Raw genomic sequence first — 18,184 nt, forward strand, 5'->3', positions numbered from 1 at the left:
TAGATTGTGATAAATTGTTACCATTAGATGATATAACAAAAATAGAATAGTAATCAAGCTTTTTTTAACAATAATTTTAGAAATAAAATTAGAAATTAAATGTCTGGATTTAAAAACCAGAATTAAATTATAAACTAATCATTTATTCAGTGATTCAAACCAGCACCTTTTTAAATTATTATTATTTATCTATTTTAGGCATTTTTAGGCTTTTCTTATCATTTTAATTTACACAGTAATTTACTATTTATTAATATATATATTGCAGTGATTCTAATTAACACTTATTAAAATTATTGTTATTTATTTATTTAAAAAAAAATTGTTGAAAAATTTACAATTTATGAGTATATAAAGACTAGTATACTATTAGTATGTAAAGACTGTTGTATTATTAATATTATATAGATTACCAATGTCCACATATATATCAAATAAATGGACTTTTGTATATGATTTATTGAACTTAAATCTATTTTTAGAATTTTGTTTGGCAAATTGAATAAAACTAAGTTTATATTTATAAAAAAACATGACAGAAAAGCATAGGCCGAACCAAGTTAAAGCAAAGTTAACTATGTGTTCAGTAGGCCCAAAATCAATTTTTTTTGATAGTAGAAAAGATAAAACTCTTCGTGCATTAACAACTAGCAGTAAAGACGTAATTACTGAGGAACATATTACATTGATTGAAGAACCTTCTTCAATTTTTCTTGGTCATATTTCTCCATCAAGTGCATCATCAACAAATATCAAGAATGCTGTTATAGATTTTTTTGATGAAAACAAAATACTACTTGATAATGTGTTAGCTATTGGCTCTGATGGAACTAATGTAAATACTGGTGTGAACAATGGTGTAATAAGATTGCTGGAATTGCATTTGGGATATCGAGTTCAATGGTTAGTGTGTATGTTTTAATAAACTACCATTGAGAAATTTAGTATTGCATTTAGATAGCACCACTTCAGGACCTACTGCATTTAGTGGCAACATTGGGAAAGAACTTTCAAATTGTTACGATTTGCAAATTGTCAAATTTAATGACAGACAGAATAACTTACCGAATGTTCTACATGAGGTTGTGACAAATAATATTAGCAAAGATCAGCAGTATCTTTATAACATGTGCAAGTCAACAGAATTAAGTGAGGTGAAAGTAAGTCTAAAAAAAAAAAAGCCAGGCCCGTTGGTTTATTCTCGATGGCTGACAACAGCCAATCGAATCTATTGTTTGTATGTTGCAAGCACTCCTCCTTTTACCGAGCTTGTATTACTTACTGATTATATTCTTGGAGGTTATGCACCAGTGTGGTTCTTTATAAAACTGGAGCCTCAATGTTACATAGGAGCAAAATACTTGTGGCGCCTAATTTAATTCTCTTGCTTCCTTTCTGAAAGTGATTGACTTATAGTTGATAAATGCATTTAAAGAAATGCATATTATGGTGACCCAGAAAATATTTTTATATTAATGTTGATGGATGAACGAAAAGAAATAAGAGAATTAGCAGCTAGAAGAATTAAATTTGCGACGCGATGCGCAGTTTCAAATTCTACAGAAGTTAGAAAATTCAAAATTCCTCTTCTAAACTTTTAGTCTTGTAAATTGGGAGAAACACTCAAGGACTTCACCTCTATGTTAAAAGAGTTAAATGATGATTTCATTGAAAATGCAATACAAAATATGCAAAAACTGATTTTCCATGCCATTCTCAAAATGTAGAAAGATATGTTCAATTGGTTACAAAAGCAGCCGCATCTGCATCAGGAGAAATGAGAAGAGACGGATACATTAGAGCAAAACTTTTATCTAGAAAGTATATTCCACACTTTGCTTCAAATAAATAATTGGAATGTTGGATTAATTGATCAATAAACTTTTTTTTCTCTTTTTTTTTTACAAAACTTTTTTTGAATAAGTACAATAAAAAGTACATATAAAGCAAAATTTAAAAAAATTTGCTCATAAGAAATTCGTGCTAACGTAATCGTGCTACTGCATAAAATTTTGAGTTTTAAAGCAATTTTAAAAGTTTGACAAAAAATAAAACTATTGCATTTTTTGAAGAGCAGAAAGTTTTATATATCATATATTGAAATATTAAAAATGGCTTATTTTCAATTGGACGGTGGCAAAGGAAGAAAAAAATAATTTTAGTTTTTTATTTTATTTTAATGACATTTAGATGTTAGAGCAACATTATTTTGCTATCCAAACTAATTTGAACGAAAAAAATGCAATGATGATCTACCCTAATAATATTATATATATATATATATATATATATATATATATATATATATATATATATATATATATATATATATATATATATGTATATATGCAGCCCTCCAAATGAAGAAAAATGATGTTGGCAATATTTTGCCGACCTTAAATTATTAAATGTCGCCATCAAGTCAACAAAAAATTTGATACAAAGATTTTACCATAAAACGTACAAAAACGAGGTAAGCAATTTTTTTAGGTTAGCATTACTGAATGCAGACCCTAATTCCGAGAGCTGGATTTGTATATACATACATATATAAAATCTATTTACATGTATTTTATTAAAAAGTTAAACCTAAAATTTAAACTGTTACATTTATAGATTCTTGTAAAGAGGATATATTTGGAGATGATTCATTTAAAGGAATATATAGGTTTAATGAAACACAAGTTAATATGACCAACATCATTCCCTGTAAATACAATGAAGTAGCTAATGTTACACGTAAATGTACTTCTATATTGGGAACAGGACCTTATTGGATGGATCCAGATTTTGAAGCTTGTGATACTGCAACAAATAAAAAACTAAATGATTTGAATAAAGTATATTTTTAATTTAAATATTTTTTGTTAATCATATTTATATTAGTATATTATGTATAATATTTTATGTCTGCATAATGGAAATACTGTGAAGAGTATATAATAAAAGGAAATACAATTTATCTGTATCTGTCAAGTTTTATGTTGTTGTTGTTGTTGTTATTGTTGTTGTTGTGTTCAGGCATTGAATTTATTATGAAAATATAGATAGCTGTAGATACTTAATTAAACCTTAGGAAGCTCTTTATTATGAATTTTGATTTTGTAACAAGAATGATACTCGGTTTAATGTAATTAGTATGATTCTGGTTTTAGTCTGACTTTTTTTGAAACTATTTGAAATCTTTGAAATTATTTAAAACCACCAAAAGAAAGAGAAAAAGTAGGGGTTGATTATCATGTAAAATAGAAACAGCAGTATCTGTGAAATTTATTTTTTAATAGTCTGTAGTTTCCCCTATAACATTTATGGTAGCATTACGTGTTGTAACATAACTGAGTTAGGTTAACATTTTAAACTAAATAGTGGTAACATTGCAACGTGTGATTTCTTTATATTTTTTTTATCTTTTTGTTTTTTTTAAATTAGTTCAACATATACATATATATTTATAAATATATATGTTGAGCTATGACGTAACTACATAGCTATGTATATAGCTTGCTTTATGTGCAACTGTAGTCATACATATGACAAGACTAAATTAATTAATAAGATATAACTTTACAACTAATTAGTTGTAATGTAATATCTTGTATGTATACAAATATTATTGTACGTGTGTGTATATATATTATCATTGTAATGTCATATCTTGTTGTATGTGTTCATATCAGGGCAATAGCCAGCCCTGTAGGGTCTCATTTTACGTGGTTTATACAAAGGTTCCATTCTCCAGCTAAAGTTTTCCAAATTATATACAAATTTTTATCATAGTTTTAAAAATTATTGCAAATTAATAATTTTTAGATATTATTACAAAAAAAAAAGGAAATGGCAACTTAATAATGAAATAAAACTTTGAAGAAAACCGCTGTTTTAAAAATTTGAAACTTGAAGAAAATTGCTGTTTTTGGCATTTAGCTTTATTTTTGATTTCCCCTGTTGTAGCTCATAAAATTGGTAACTCAAATTATGCAATTAATATTAAAACAACATCAAGTACTATGTGTTCAAGTTGCGCCTTCATAACAAAATGTTTTATTTAAATTCTAAATAAAATAAATATAACAAAAATGGCAAAGCGAATGTTTTCTTATGTAATTATTATGTAAATTACTTATAAAAAAAAGTTAATAATTTTTTTTATATTTATTTTAAAAATTAATTTATTTAAAGATTTAAAAATTCCATTCTAAAAAATTTTAAAAATAGATTAAAATTTTTTTTTTTTGTTTGCAATTTAGTTTCCCCAAATCGTATGCCTTTTTAAAAAATCCTTGTTATGTAGGTAATATTTGATGTCAATACAAAAAAGATTTTGCTTTTTGCAGTTAATCTTTAACAACGAAACAATATTCAATCATTAGTTTCATTTAATTTAAACAATTAAATAAAAATAAAAAAATTAAATAAACAAAAAAAAATTTAAACAAGGTTGTTTTAATACAGTTTCTTGAATTATAATTATCATAATTAAATATAAATAAATGCACAAATATTAAAAAAATACATAATTTTATTTAAAAAAAAGGTTTTCCACACTATTCAGTGCTTTTTTAAAAGAATTTAAGAAAGTATCTTAGTATAAATCTAATTAAGATTTAAAATTTAAAAATTTAAATTTTTTGATAAAAGGTATCCTGATGAATTTTATTTAAAATAAGTTATATACACATATATACTTTGATGTATTTTTTAAATAAAATTATTTTAAAAGCGGTATTCATTATATATATTGTTGTAATGTCATATCTTGTTGTACATGTATATATATATTTAAAGAGTAAAACATTAACAACATGTTATTTATGTTTTACACTAAAAAATTTATTAATATTTATTTATTTAAATATTTAGATAAATATAACATTAGGAATTTAGTTAGCTGCATACTTTTTTTTTTTCTTGTATCAATTTCAGATCTATTTTTTTTTCTTGTATCAATTTGAGACAAATACTGTATCAAATTGAGATGTCAATTGAGATGTAATTACATCTCAATTGGTTACTCTTTTTTATATAAAGAGTAACCAATTGAAACATATTATTATGTCTCAAATTGAGACATTGTGTTACATAAGAAAATCTATATTATTAACAAATTATGACCTAATTAAAATCTCTTTTTTTTATGTTACGTTTTATCTTAATTGATTACACTTTTTTAAACAGTTCGGCTTTTAAAAGCTTTACCAATTGAAGCATAATGTTGCAAATGTAAATTGAGACAAAGCTATTTTACATTAAAAATAAAATAAAACAAGATAAATAGCAATATGTCTAGGATAAACAATAGTTTACTGCGTTATCAAGTTTATTTAATTAAAAATAAGAGAATGTAACCTTGTCACTAATTGCAACCAATTGAGACGTAACTTTAAAATGTTTTTTAAATATTTAAATTTCAAAAGTTATATTCTTGGAACTGAGATGAGAAAAAAAAGTTAATTATTACAAATTATACTTAAAAATAAAAATTATAGAATACTGCACTAGTAATTAACAGACTTGAGTAACCATATTGTAATTTTGCAATTTAGTGGGGCACATTTTCCATGTTTCAGGATGTAACTTATAATTTTGTTAAGTTTTTGTGTTTATTATATAAACTTTTAAAATATATCAAAAGGAACCAGAGAAACTAAAACTCTTCCACAGTGGATAATATACAACATAAGTTATGTCTTTGATGGAGTTAGTAAGTTCTTGCAATTGTATGCAACCAATCAAAGAGTAAACTGTTTCTGTTCTGTTTTTTCCAGTTTATCATTGTATTTGTTAATAAAACTTTTCAGCTACATTATTTAAAACTGTCATGTGTGCAGCCAGATCATAAAACTTTTTAAACACTTTGAGACTTTTCTCTGCCTACTTCAATGAGGACATTAAAGAAAAATGTTGAACTTTCTGTCACCAACAACTTCCTCACCAGATCCTCCAATTTCAACTGTTCAGATTCGCTTTTCAATTTTTTATGTTGAGTGGTGTCTGCCGATGCTGGTTGATGTAGATTTTGTATTATTGTTTTTAAGTGTGTAAAAAAAATTATATATATATCACATTGCAGTGTTTTTAAAAAAAAATATTTTTGCCAATTATTTTTCCAAAAAAAATACTGATGTGTATATTTTTTTTTTCAAAAAAAAAAAAGTTATTTTGAAAAATATTTTAAACTAATTTCTTAACTAATTTTATTCGGATTAGCACATCTATAATTAGTTTAACAAATTTTTTTAAAGTTAATTTTTTTTATAAAGGTATTTTATATATGTATAAATAATTTATAATTTCTTCAATTTTTAAATAGATTCCGTTATGTAATGATGAACTTGGGAACAGTTCATGTTGGTTTCCAGATCAAATAATCCAAAAGGCAAATGAGATTGTTGATTCAAGCTCTTTAATCACTACTCAACAAGAAGTATCATTAGTTTCAAGGATTATTAATGAAGTTGTTTTGAACTCAACTAGTGCAGAAAAGGTTCAAATAAAATATAATTAAAGGAAATTAATATAAAACTTTTGATACTTTTGGCAACTTTAAAATGCTTATACAATTAATCACCAAGATATTTCAAGAATTCGTGTTTTTTTAATTTTTTTACATACATCAAAAAAGTTGTTTTTTATAACCTTGTTTTTTTTTTTATAAAACATTTTTGATATATATCAGTATAATCACATAAAGTGAGAACAATTTAATTATATTGTTTATATTTTGTAATAAAAATAATAAAAACAACAACATTTAAAACAATTTTAATAACAATATTAGTTTTATATGATTTAAGTTTGTATGTTTTTATCCTTCTAGATTTCTTCTGGGATGTTAAATTTGGTAGATAAATTATTAGAAGTTAACAGCTCTATACTCTCTGAAGCGCAAACTATTACAAACTCATCAAGAAATATTTTGTCATCTCTTGATTTGTTAGCTGTTCTTATGGCAGGGGATCCCAACGCAACTGACTTGAACATTACAAAAAGCAATATTGCTTTAAATGGTAGGATTGTAAACAATACCAACACATACATAACTACATTTCAAAACCATGAAAAGCAAATGCAAGTGATAATATCAAATGAAGAAAAATCAAGAGGTAAATTTGTAAAAGTTTTACTTGATGCATGTTTTTCATCATAATTGCAATGTATTATAATGAAAAACATAATATTATATATAACATGTATTTCATAAAATATGCATAATGTATTATGTGTTATATATAAAACATCTTCAAAGAGTATTATATATTTTTGAATACTGGGGCTGTATTTTTAAAACATTTGGCTTAAAAAGATCCTAAGAGATATATATTCTAGTTTTGGATATGGCCAAAACATTTTCATGTAGTTTTGTGTAATTTTTCTAAGTTTAACTTTTTTTCCCTAATTTTTATAAAAAAATTTTCTATAAAATATAAAATAATGATAATGATAAATAATATAATAATAACAGTATTGATCAAAAATGTAATTTTTAATAGTTTATTTATTTTATATCTTAATTTATTTTTGCTTTCTACATATTTCTTAAGCAGACCCTAAATTAAATTTACTTTTTTGAGCCTCTTAGGTTCAAAAAAATAGTGCACATGACCAGGGCAAAACAAAAAATAATTATTCTAGTTTTATTACTTCTGAAGTCAGTTCATTCATTATTCATTCATCATGTAAATTAGAGAAACCTTCCTAATTTTAGTTTGAGTTAATTCTTCTTAATTTCTCTCCTTTATTTAAAAATGGAAGCATTTGATGAAAGAATTGACAAAAATATATTGGACAGAAGTTAACAAATATTGTTTAGAAATATGAATTTAGAAATTAATCAAATAATAAGTGAATTGAAAAAAACAATAAAATAATGTATTTTTTTATCTCAGGAATGTTGGCTTCTATTTTAATTCCTGGTAATTCATTTTCTAATACCAATAACAGCATATACTCCATTGTCTACACTAATCCAAATTTATTTACTACCAACAACAGTTTAGTAATAAAAAGTTCTACAGAAAATTCAACTAAAACAGGAGTTGCTGCCAGTATCGTTCTTTCGGCTACTGTAGCCAATCAAATGATAGTAAATCTGAAAAGTCCTGTTTTAGTAAAGTTTAAGATAATCAATGTAATTAATTTAACTGGAAAATATGACTGCTATTTTTGGAATTTCACATTAGGTTAGTAAATTTTTTATTTTTTGTTTCAATTTTTATATATATACATATATATATATATATATATATATATATATATATATATATATATATATATATATATATACATATATATATATATATATATATATATGTATATATATAAATATTGTTATATATATATATATATATATATATATATATATATATATATATATATATATATATATACATATATATATATATATATATATATAATGTAAATTATGTTAGTGTATTTTACAAATAGAGTGCTCAACGTTCTTAAAGAACAGAGCAATAATAAATTAGTAAAAAACACTTATCTAACTTTTTCTTCTACTTGAAGTTTCACCATTGCTGGATCATCAGTAGGAGTTATTAAATCTCAAAAAATATTCAATTTATTGAACAAAGTATTTTCTAGGAAGTTATAATTCATTAGAAAAAAATTTTAATTACTGGATTTTTTTGGTTAACAGGAAGTCACAAAAAGTATTTATTAAATAAATTTCTTTGGAATGGGGATAGTTCAATTTGGTCATTTGATTCTTTAATTTTTTAGTAGGTATTTTTTTTTGTGTCTTCTTTTAGAAATTAATTCAGAATTTTTAACTAATATAATTTCCTGATTTAAATTAGTAGTTGCTTCAAATTTTTCTTGCAAACATAGCATACATTTTTTGGAAATGTTATTATAGGCAGGGGCAGATTTTTAGATTAGACCATTGTAAATTAAAATTTTTATTTTTTTATTTTAAATCCCAAATATATTTTGACAGCATAGTCTCTTTTGAATATTTTTTGTGTTTAAACGATTGTTTGTGGTTGGCATAACGTTTTTTCCATTTGCTCTTGGTTAAGCCAATAATATTGTTTATCAGGGTTATTTTGTGAGGAAACAATGCACTTGTAAATTACATTTTTCAAAAGGCATTTTCCATTTAAATCTTTTTTTTGTTTACAATTACAATAATCAGTGTTTTTTTCATTTAAATGTTCATTTTTATTAACGCGTAGTTGTGGCCTTTTATAATTCTTTCTAAATTTTTTGTACAACTATAACTTACTTGGTATTTCTGTTAAAAATCTTATGGTATTTCTGTTAAAAATCTTATGTAATTTATTAGAGGGAGGAAAATGCTTGTCTACTAATTTTAGAAAAATTTTACCTATATTTGTTGAAACATTTTTGTTGTACGGGGGGTTGAACCAAATTATGTTTATATTTCTATTACGCAATGCAAAAAAGCATTTTATTGCTGGATCATTAGGAAGAGTTACTATATCTCAAAAAAAAAATTCAATTTATAGAAAAAAATATTTTACAGGAAGTTATAAATTATTATAAAAAAATTTTAATTACTATATTTTTTGGTTACATTTAGAAATTAATCCAGGTTTTTTATTTAATGAATTTTCCTGTTTTAAATGAGTAATTATTTCAAATTTTCTTGCAAACATAGCAAGAAAAATTTGAAATAATTACTAAGCATCTTATCACATAGCACCATAGAAGAGCAATTTAACTAGGAAGTTTACACATCCTTCCTTACTAATGTTGCTTATCTGGTCAGATAATTGAACCTCATTGAACATTGAACCTTAGACCTCTTGATTCTGAGAAAGAACTCAAACCACTTCACCATGGCTGCAATGAAGTTATTTTGAATTTTCACTAGTAATTGTTACAATTTGTTCCTTATATGGAGAAATTTCATGTATAATGCCTAACATTTTGTTGTATTTTTAACTACACATCATGATTACGTATTTTATTTATAAAATGAAAAAAAAAATATTTACCACCGATTCTACTTTGATAATAATGATTTCATTTAATTTAACAATTGAGTCAGAGAATACAAAATTCATTATTTTCAAAATAATTAATGCAACAGATGCAATGTTCTGTGCATGATATATATATATATATATATATATATATATATATATATATATATATATATATATATACATACATACATATATTTAAATATATATATATTTAAATATATGTATGTTAGGGTTATGACTTTTTGACTTAAAAAAAAAAAAATTTTTTTGTGTCATAAATTGACGAACTTTTGTTAGAAAACATTGAAAACATGTTCAATTCCTCTTGGTTGTAAAAAAGGTCACCCCGCAATTAAAATTACGAATCATCATTTATTTAATCTTGTTACTGGTACTACTAATATGTATGGCTTTGCTGAAAATCATTTAAAACTTGTATTGACTAGAAGTGTTTAGAACTTTAGAACATTTTGGAAAATTCCAGAATATTTTAGATGCCTTCAGAACATTCTGGAACAATTTAGAATATTCTGGAACAATTAAGAATATTCTAGAACATTTTAGAACATTCTAGAACAATTTAGAATATTCTAGAACAATTTAATACATTCTGGAACAATTTAGAACATTCTGGAACAATTTAGAACATTCTGGAACAATTAAGAATATTTTAGAACAGTTTAGAATATTCTAGAACAATTTAGAACATTCTGGAACAATTTAGAATATTCTAAAACAACTTAGACTGTATATATAATGTTTATCTAGTTTTATAGTTATTACAGAAGCAACACATGGCGATGTACAAGCCTGCGATAGTAGCATTCAGAAGAACAAAGATGTCTGGACCAATAATCTGATCAAATTTGAAGACTCTCATAAAAGAAGAACGGTCCCTTTGGAAGAATACTCACTGGAAGAAAAGTGCAGAATGCCTCTCCAAAAGCAAATTATGGGGTGCTACCATTTCCTTAGACCAAAAATCAAAGGAAGAAAGGAACGAATAGCGGAAATCCCCAAAGAAGTCACCAAATTGTGGAAGAATAAACTAAATTTTCCTCATGTATCTGATCAAGTTATATGAGTAAAGCTTGATAAAATACTGAAATGTTACGATGAATGTGTCAAGTGGGGAAGCTACAAACCCCTTGATGAAATATTTGATACTACTAAAGTGGATGGAACATGGTTTTCTTCCGAGGACAAGTGGTTGTACCAAGTGGAAAGCAAAAGAACACTTGGTTCTCCAAGTGGAAAGCAAAGGAACAGTGGTATGCTCTACAGGCCAAGCGGCCTGTAAGGAAATGATCTATTCCTCTAAAAGACAAAAACTTTCTAAAAGGTCATTCAACTTATCATCTTACTATCCTGGTTTTAGTGATTCTGACTCTGAGGCTGACAACAGTGAATATGAAAACAATGAAGAATAAGATAAGACTACTCCTACACCAAGCAGAAAATATCATAAAAGCAAAATTGCAGTCAACCTGGTGACCTACACAAGAGTACCAACAAACAAAGCTGCTAACATATGCAAATAAATGACTCGTCAAAGCATTGACATTCCAACTCCATGTCAATCAGCTATTTACAAGTCAACAATCAAAGAGGCAATCCAGCTGAAAAAAGAAATGATTGAAAAGTTGCATATAGAAAGTTGGTCCTTACACTTTGATGGCAAGCACATCAACAGAATCGATTATCAAGTGGGCATCCTTAAAAATGAAAGAAGAGAAATCAAATTGGATGTCTTGGGCTTGGTAGATGGCAGGGGAAAAACTATTACTCAAAGAATTTCTAAAGTCCTCGATGAATTTCACCTATGGAATTCAATACAGATGATTGTTGCAGATCCCACCAGCATTAATACTGGAAAAAAGAATGGTGTTGTTGTAATACTGCAACAAATGTTCACAGCAAAACGCATCAACAAACCTTAGTTTATCAGTTGTCAACACCATGTATTAGATAGACTCCTCCATTTTGTGATGGATGAAGAACTTCGAAGTAAACATTGAATATCCATTTGTATCTCAACTGTTGAAAGAGTACGAAAAAATGAAAACATAGTTTGATATCGGAAATAGAAGTAATTCTTAAAACATCAGGCTGGAGAAATGATATGAAATTTTTATTTTATCTCACTCGAGTGTTCCAATTTTTTGATGAAAAGGGATATTTTCTATTGATCAGGTTTCAGAAATTACATCAGCAATGCAAGGTGGGATTCCAGAGCAACACTAGCGATCCTGGCCTTCATTTTAATTCCTTCAACAAGGACAGTTCTGCAGAGAGTATGTCGATTTATATTGTATGGCTGGGCAGACAATTGGTTTACAGACCAACTTGTACAACAAAAACGATTTTAATATCTTGGCTGAAGTACTGAATCCATACAAAAAGGCTTTAAGCTCTTGAAAAATCACCTGAAGCAAGAGCCATCCATACTACAGATCCCCAGAAGTAATCACAGAGTGCACAATCAAAGTAATGAAGGAAATGTATTCATTATGCAAAAAAAAAAAAAAAATTGCGCCTTCTATACCTTCTATGCAACAAGCAAGAGCAAGGTCAACGGTGGAGTCATTGTTGGATTGGAAATTTGTTGTATTGCATGACTATGTCATTCTAAAAACATATATTGAATATATAGTAGTACTTATGTCAAAATCAATTATTTCAATGGCAGGGTGAACTTTTTTCAAAAGATAAGTAAATAATAGTTCATTTCAATGCTTTTTAGGTGAAAGTTCATCTGAAAAACAGTACAGGAACATGGGGTTGAAAAACGTCATAACCCTAATGTATAAATATTTAAATGTATGTATATATATTTAAATATATGTATATATATTTATATACATGTATATATATTTATATACATATATATATTTATATACATGTATATATATTTAAATACATGTATATATATTTAAATACATGTATATATATTTATATATATGTATATATATTTATATATATGTATATATTTATATATATGTATATAAATTTAAATATATATATATTTAAATATATGTATATATATTTATATACATGTGTATATATTTATATATATGTATATATATTTAAATATATGTATATATATTTATATATGTGTATATATATTTATATATGTGTATATATATGTACATATATATATATGTATATATATATATGTATATATATATATATATATATGTATATATATATATATATATATATATATATATATATATATATTATATATATATATATATATATATATATATATATATATATATATATATATATATATGTATATATATATATATATATATATATATATATAAAGCTCTTATATGTTGTCAGAAAGTTTTTTCCATATTTTGTTGACAAAAAGTTAAAATTTAAATGCAAGACCGGAATTTTTTTTATTATTAATTGATAGACTGCCTGCCCCAACCAAATCCTCAGTCGATGTAGCAGCACTCCCTTGCGGGTCAGGCTAAAAGATAGTAGATGTAGCAGCACTCCGTTGCGAGTCAGGCTATTTGTCAGTCGATGTAGCAGCACTCCCTAACGAGTCAGGCTATAAGATAGTCAATGTAGCAACACTCCACGCATGATTTACAGTGAAAAAAATTAAAATAAAAATATTATATTAAAAAAATTAAAAACAAAAACATTTTATTAAAAAAAATAAAAATAAAAACATTGTTTATATTGTTAAAAACATTCAGAATGTTTTTAAAAACATTCTGTTCAATTAAATTTGCATTTTTGTGGTTTTTTAAAAAACAATTAATTTGTAATTAAATTAATGGTTTTAACTTTCTGACAACACGCAAATGTTGGACGAGAGTCAAAAGTAATTAAAAGTGACGTATGTGTTGGCGTAAGAATTATTTTTTTCCTTCTGCTCTTCCCAAATGCAACAAACTATGGAACTATATATATATATAGGATAGATTCGGGTAATATGAGCATACCAAAAAATTTCTAAGAGATTAAGTTTAACTTGCATTGTATTTTTTGAATCAACTTTAAGTAAATTTATGTGCAGTAATTAGTGAATCTAATTAGAACGCTGTTCAACTTTTTGTGTTGTTAATATATTATCATTACACATGAAAGAATCTGTGGTGCAAAATTCTGTTATGTTTGTTTATTTTATACGCTTTCCATAAAATAGGGAAAAAGAATTTTAAAAGCCATTTGTTTCACATTTCTACTTTGGTTTTTGTGCCAAAGTTAAAGTGTGAAATGGTCATGTAATACAACAAATTTTCAATGCCAAAGTTTTTTTGAATTTTTTCTGATAAGACAGTTTTGCAGTAAAGTTGCATTCTTTTTTTTGTTATTTATATTCAAGTTTTTTATCTTAAACATCAATGTTTTGGAATTCTATCCTGTCTTAATGCTTTTCTGGCATGAACAATTTCATGATTTAAATAATTTCTTGATTTAAACTATTTCCTGACTTAAACAATTTCTCTACAATTTTCTATTTTCTTGTACTTCAACTCTTATTTTTCTTCCTGTTAACTTGGTTTTCTGTTAACTTTCAGCAAGTTAATTCTCAACTCAACTTGCAGCCTTCTGTCAACTTCTAACTTAAATATTGGTTGCTTCTGTCAACTTTTAATTTTAGTAGTGGTTGCTCGCTGCCATCTGTTAACTTCTAACTTAAGTAGTGGTTGCTTGCAGCCTAAAAAAAAAAAATTAAAAAACCAAAAAAACCAAAAACTTGTCCTAGTAAGTAACAAATGCCAAAATGACTATTTAACTGAGGTTTAGGTTTAAAACTTGGTCAGACTTCGATTGGTTTTTATACAACCAAGCATTTAAATAATCGCAATGAATAAATCTTTCTTTTTACTTAAACTTTCTTAAACTCTTTTTTGTAATTGTCCTGCCAGGCTACTGACATGCATTTTTTTTAATATCAGTCGCCCTTTGAGAAAACGAGGGTACACCCCTGGCATATGTATATATATATATATATATATATATATATATATATATATATATATATACACACACACACAACCTTCGGAATTAGGAAAAATTAGGTCGGCAATTATTTACCGACCTCAATCTTTTTGTGTTCAGCATCAGGTCAGCAAAAATTATTTGATACAAAGGTCCGACCATAAAACATAGAAACGAGGTTGGTAATTTTTTGCCGACCACAAACACTTTAAGGTCAGCATTGCCGAATGCTGACCCTAATTCCGAGGGTTGATATATATAAACTAATTTACTTCTGTCAAGGTTGCAGGCAACCACTATTAAGTTATGAGTTAGTAGAAAACAAAGGATAGGGTTAAAGAGAAAGGAAACAGTTAAATGAAGACTTATCAAATGTTGTGTGAGTCAAGAAAACATGAAGATTGGTGTGAGTTTTGAAATTTTGTTGGTGTGCGAGGAAATAAACTAGGTAAATAAAAATTTTAATAGCATGGAAGGACAACTACAGTAAAAGGATGCAATCTTGTTGAATGAAAAGCCAAGCGAGGTCCGTTATAGTTGATTGAACTAGAGATGATAGCTTGTTAGAGCAGTGACCATGATAGTATATGTAGAAAAAAGAAAGAGATGTAACCTTACAACGATGAGAGATTGGCTCAAACATGGCAGATAAAGCAGGTCCAATTACCTTTACAATGTGCTTTTGGACCTTGTCTGAGAATAAGAGGGTTGGTTTTTGTCACTATACAAATGTTAACAATATTGCGATAGTTGTTAGCAGTAAATAACTTTTTATTATCTTTTTGTTTTGTTGGAGTTAGAATCCAGAAGCCGCTGCTTGCCAAAAATATAAAGTTGAGTTGTCACCAAATAGAATCACTTTAGATGTATGATTGTCAGAAAGATTATTATTGTAGATAAGAAACAAAACAGGAGCAACGATAGAACCTTTCAGTACTCCTTAAGTTACTGGAAATAAAGAGGAGTGTAGGCCTTCAAGAATAACTTTGAGAAATGAATTTGATACTGCAGTTAGAAAGAAATGATTTAATAATTTTAAAACTTTATATGAAAAAACTAGTACGAGAGAAAAGTTAAAGAGTGGTTTCTAGAGTTTTTAAATATTCGAATCACTTATTTAGCCCTTAATAATAGTTTAGCAAGGATTAAAGAGAATTCTAGAAAACGTTTTTGTAAGACTATGATGAAAATGTTGTCTGAACCACAATCCGTAGAAGAAATTAGAGTAGAGTAGAATCACTTTAGATATATGATTGTCAGAAAGGTTATTATTGTAGGTAAGAAACGATACAGGAACAAAATTGAACTTTGCAGTTCTCCTAAAGTTACTGGAAATGAAAATGAGTGTAAGCCTTAGAGAAAGAATTTAATACTGGGATGATGATAATGCTGGTGGTACTGGTAGTAGTGGTGGTGGTGGTGGTGGTGGTGGTGGTGGTGGTGGTGGTGGTGGTGATGGTGATAATGATGATAGAGGTGATGGTGATGATGATGATGATGATGATGATGATGATGATGATGATGATGATGATGATGATGATGATATTAATAATGTTGACAATGATCATGTGGATCATGATGTTTTTTATATAAATATACATGCATAAATATATAAAATAGAACAAGAGTTTTAGCTATTTTATATCAAACCCGGCCCCGATCAAATTTCAACCCCAGGCACTTACTACTTAATGCTTCTAATTCATGACTATACAATAGCAAGAATATAACTTCACCAGGGTTCCCTCAGTCTTGAAAAATTTTTGAAAGTCCTGAAATTTGAGTAGTGTCATGGAATTTTTTTTTTTTCGAAAATTTTTGTCCTGAAATTTACAAAATTAAATCTGAAAAAATATTGTCATTTTAAAAAAAAAAATTTTGAAGGTAAAATTTAAACTTAGTTACATTACATTTTATCTTTGTGATTCATAAATAATTTATTAATCAAGAATATTTTCCAATATTATTAATCAAGTATATTCACCAATATAAACATATTTAGTTTAAAATAAATATTTCAAAATATATAAACTGTACTACATAATTAGTCACTTCAGATAGAGTCTCTTGAAAGAATGAAGTTAAAAAATGTGCCCCTCTCATCCTAGTTTTCAAACAATTTTTATAAAAACTTTTTGATAAAACATAAATGAAAAAGATAATAATCTATAATTTCAGAGTTGAATGAGTATAATAAATTGAATTTTTTTTAAAAAACTGTTTAAATTCTGAGTTTTTAAATTTTTTTAAAGATATTGTTATTAATACAAGTTAGTCCTTGGCTCTAGTCAGGAACGCATTGATGTTTAATATTGTTAATGTAACATAATGCTAGCTTTGCGATTGCTATTTTATATTGTGAAAAATATATGAAAGATGGTTAATTGATCAAGATAAAGCAAAGTTGAAAGTATTGTTGGATGGTCCCAATGTCAACTTGTTATTTCTTAAAAGTCTAAGTGAACAAAGGCATGTGGACAAACTCAATTACTATATTAATAGAGACATGTGGTATCCACACCATTTGCAGGAGCTTGAAGCTTGGAAATAGCTGGGAATTAGAATTTTTACACAATTCCATCTCCAGGTGAGAAACAGGAAAACATTGCTGAAACACTCAAATATCTGTTACAATTTTGTGGACACCAAAAAATTTATGTAGGGACAGGTGACGTAAAAATGAAGTGTACACAAAAACTGAAGTCATTCTTTAGGGTTACAAAATATTGTAACATGTTAGTAGTCTCAATAAAAGCAAATTACCAGATGTCAATAACAAAATTTGGCAGAAATTAAAATTTGAAAGTTTTTAGCAGTTTTGTTGACACATCTTTTTTTGTTTCCCATTGTATGTTCTGCTATATTGTTAAACTCAATTCAAATGGCTTATAATAGCAAACGAAGTCAGTTTGTCAACAGTTTTTTTGTTTTTTATTTGCAAAATTTAGTAAATTGAGGTTGTCACCAAAGTCTGCTGGAGAAAGAACAAAGAACTATTAGCATCATCTAAAATGAAAGAACCTTAAAAATGATTGATTTGATTGATTTTTACCTGACTTCATTGGGAATGAACCCCTGAGTTTTATTGTGATAAATAAGGCATATCAGAAGGTTCGGAAAGTGTTTAAGTTTATCTTTGTATTTTCCCATAGGCAGTTGTTGGTTGAATGTGGTTTTAATATCAATAAGCAACTTTTAGTTGTAAACTTGAAGAAGAAGTCACTTGTTGCCTTACATACCAT

General features: G+C 26.5%; 1 protein-coding gene across 2 annotated transcripts in view; it reads left to right on the forward strand.

The window, feature by feature from the left end:
• Nucleotides 1-18,184, forward strand: part of LOC101237689 (adhesion G-protein coupled receptor G4) — a 100,199-nt gene that overhangs the window by 53,325 nt on the left and 28,690 nt on the right. For both annotated transcript variants that reach the window (XM_065787807.1, XM_065787808.1), the window contains exons 4-7: nt 2,617-2,840; nt 6,311-6,484; nt 6,818-7,103; nt 7,887-8,180. In XM_065787807.1, the coding sequence (XP_065643879.1) occupies nt 2,617-2,840; nt 6,311-6,484; nt 6,818-7,103; nt 7,887-8,180 (978 nt within the window). The remainder of the gene's footprint in view (nt 1-2,616; nt 2,841-6,310; nt 6,485-6,817; nt 7,104-7,886; nt 8,181-18,184) is intronic.

The sequence above is a fragment of the Hydra vulgaris genome, chromosome 01, assembly GCF_038396675.1.
Source record: "Hydra vulgaris chromosome 01, alternate assembly HydraT2T_AEP".
NCBI classification, from domain to species: Eukaryota; Metazoa; Cnidaria; class Hydrozoa; order Anthoathecata; family Hydridae; genus Hydra; species Hydra vulgaris.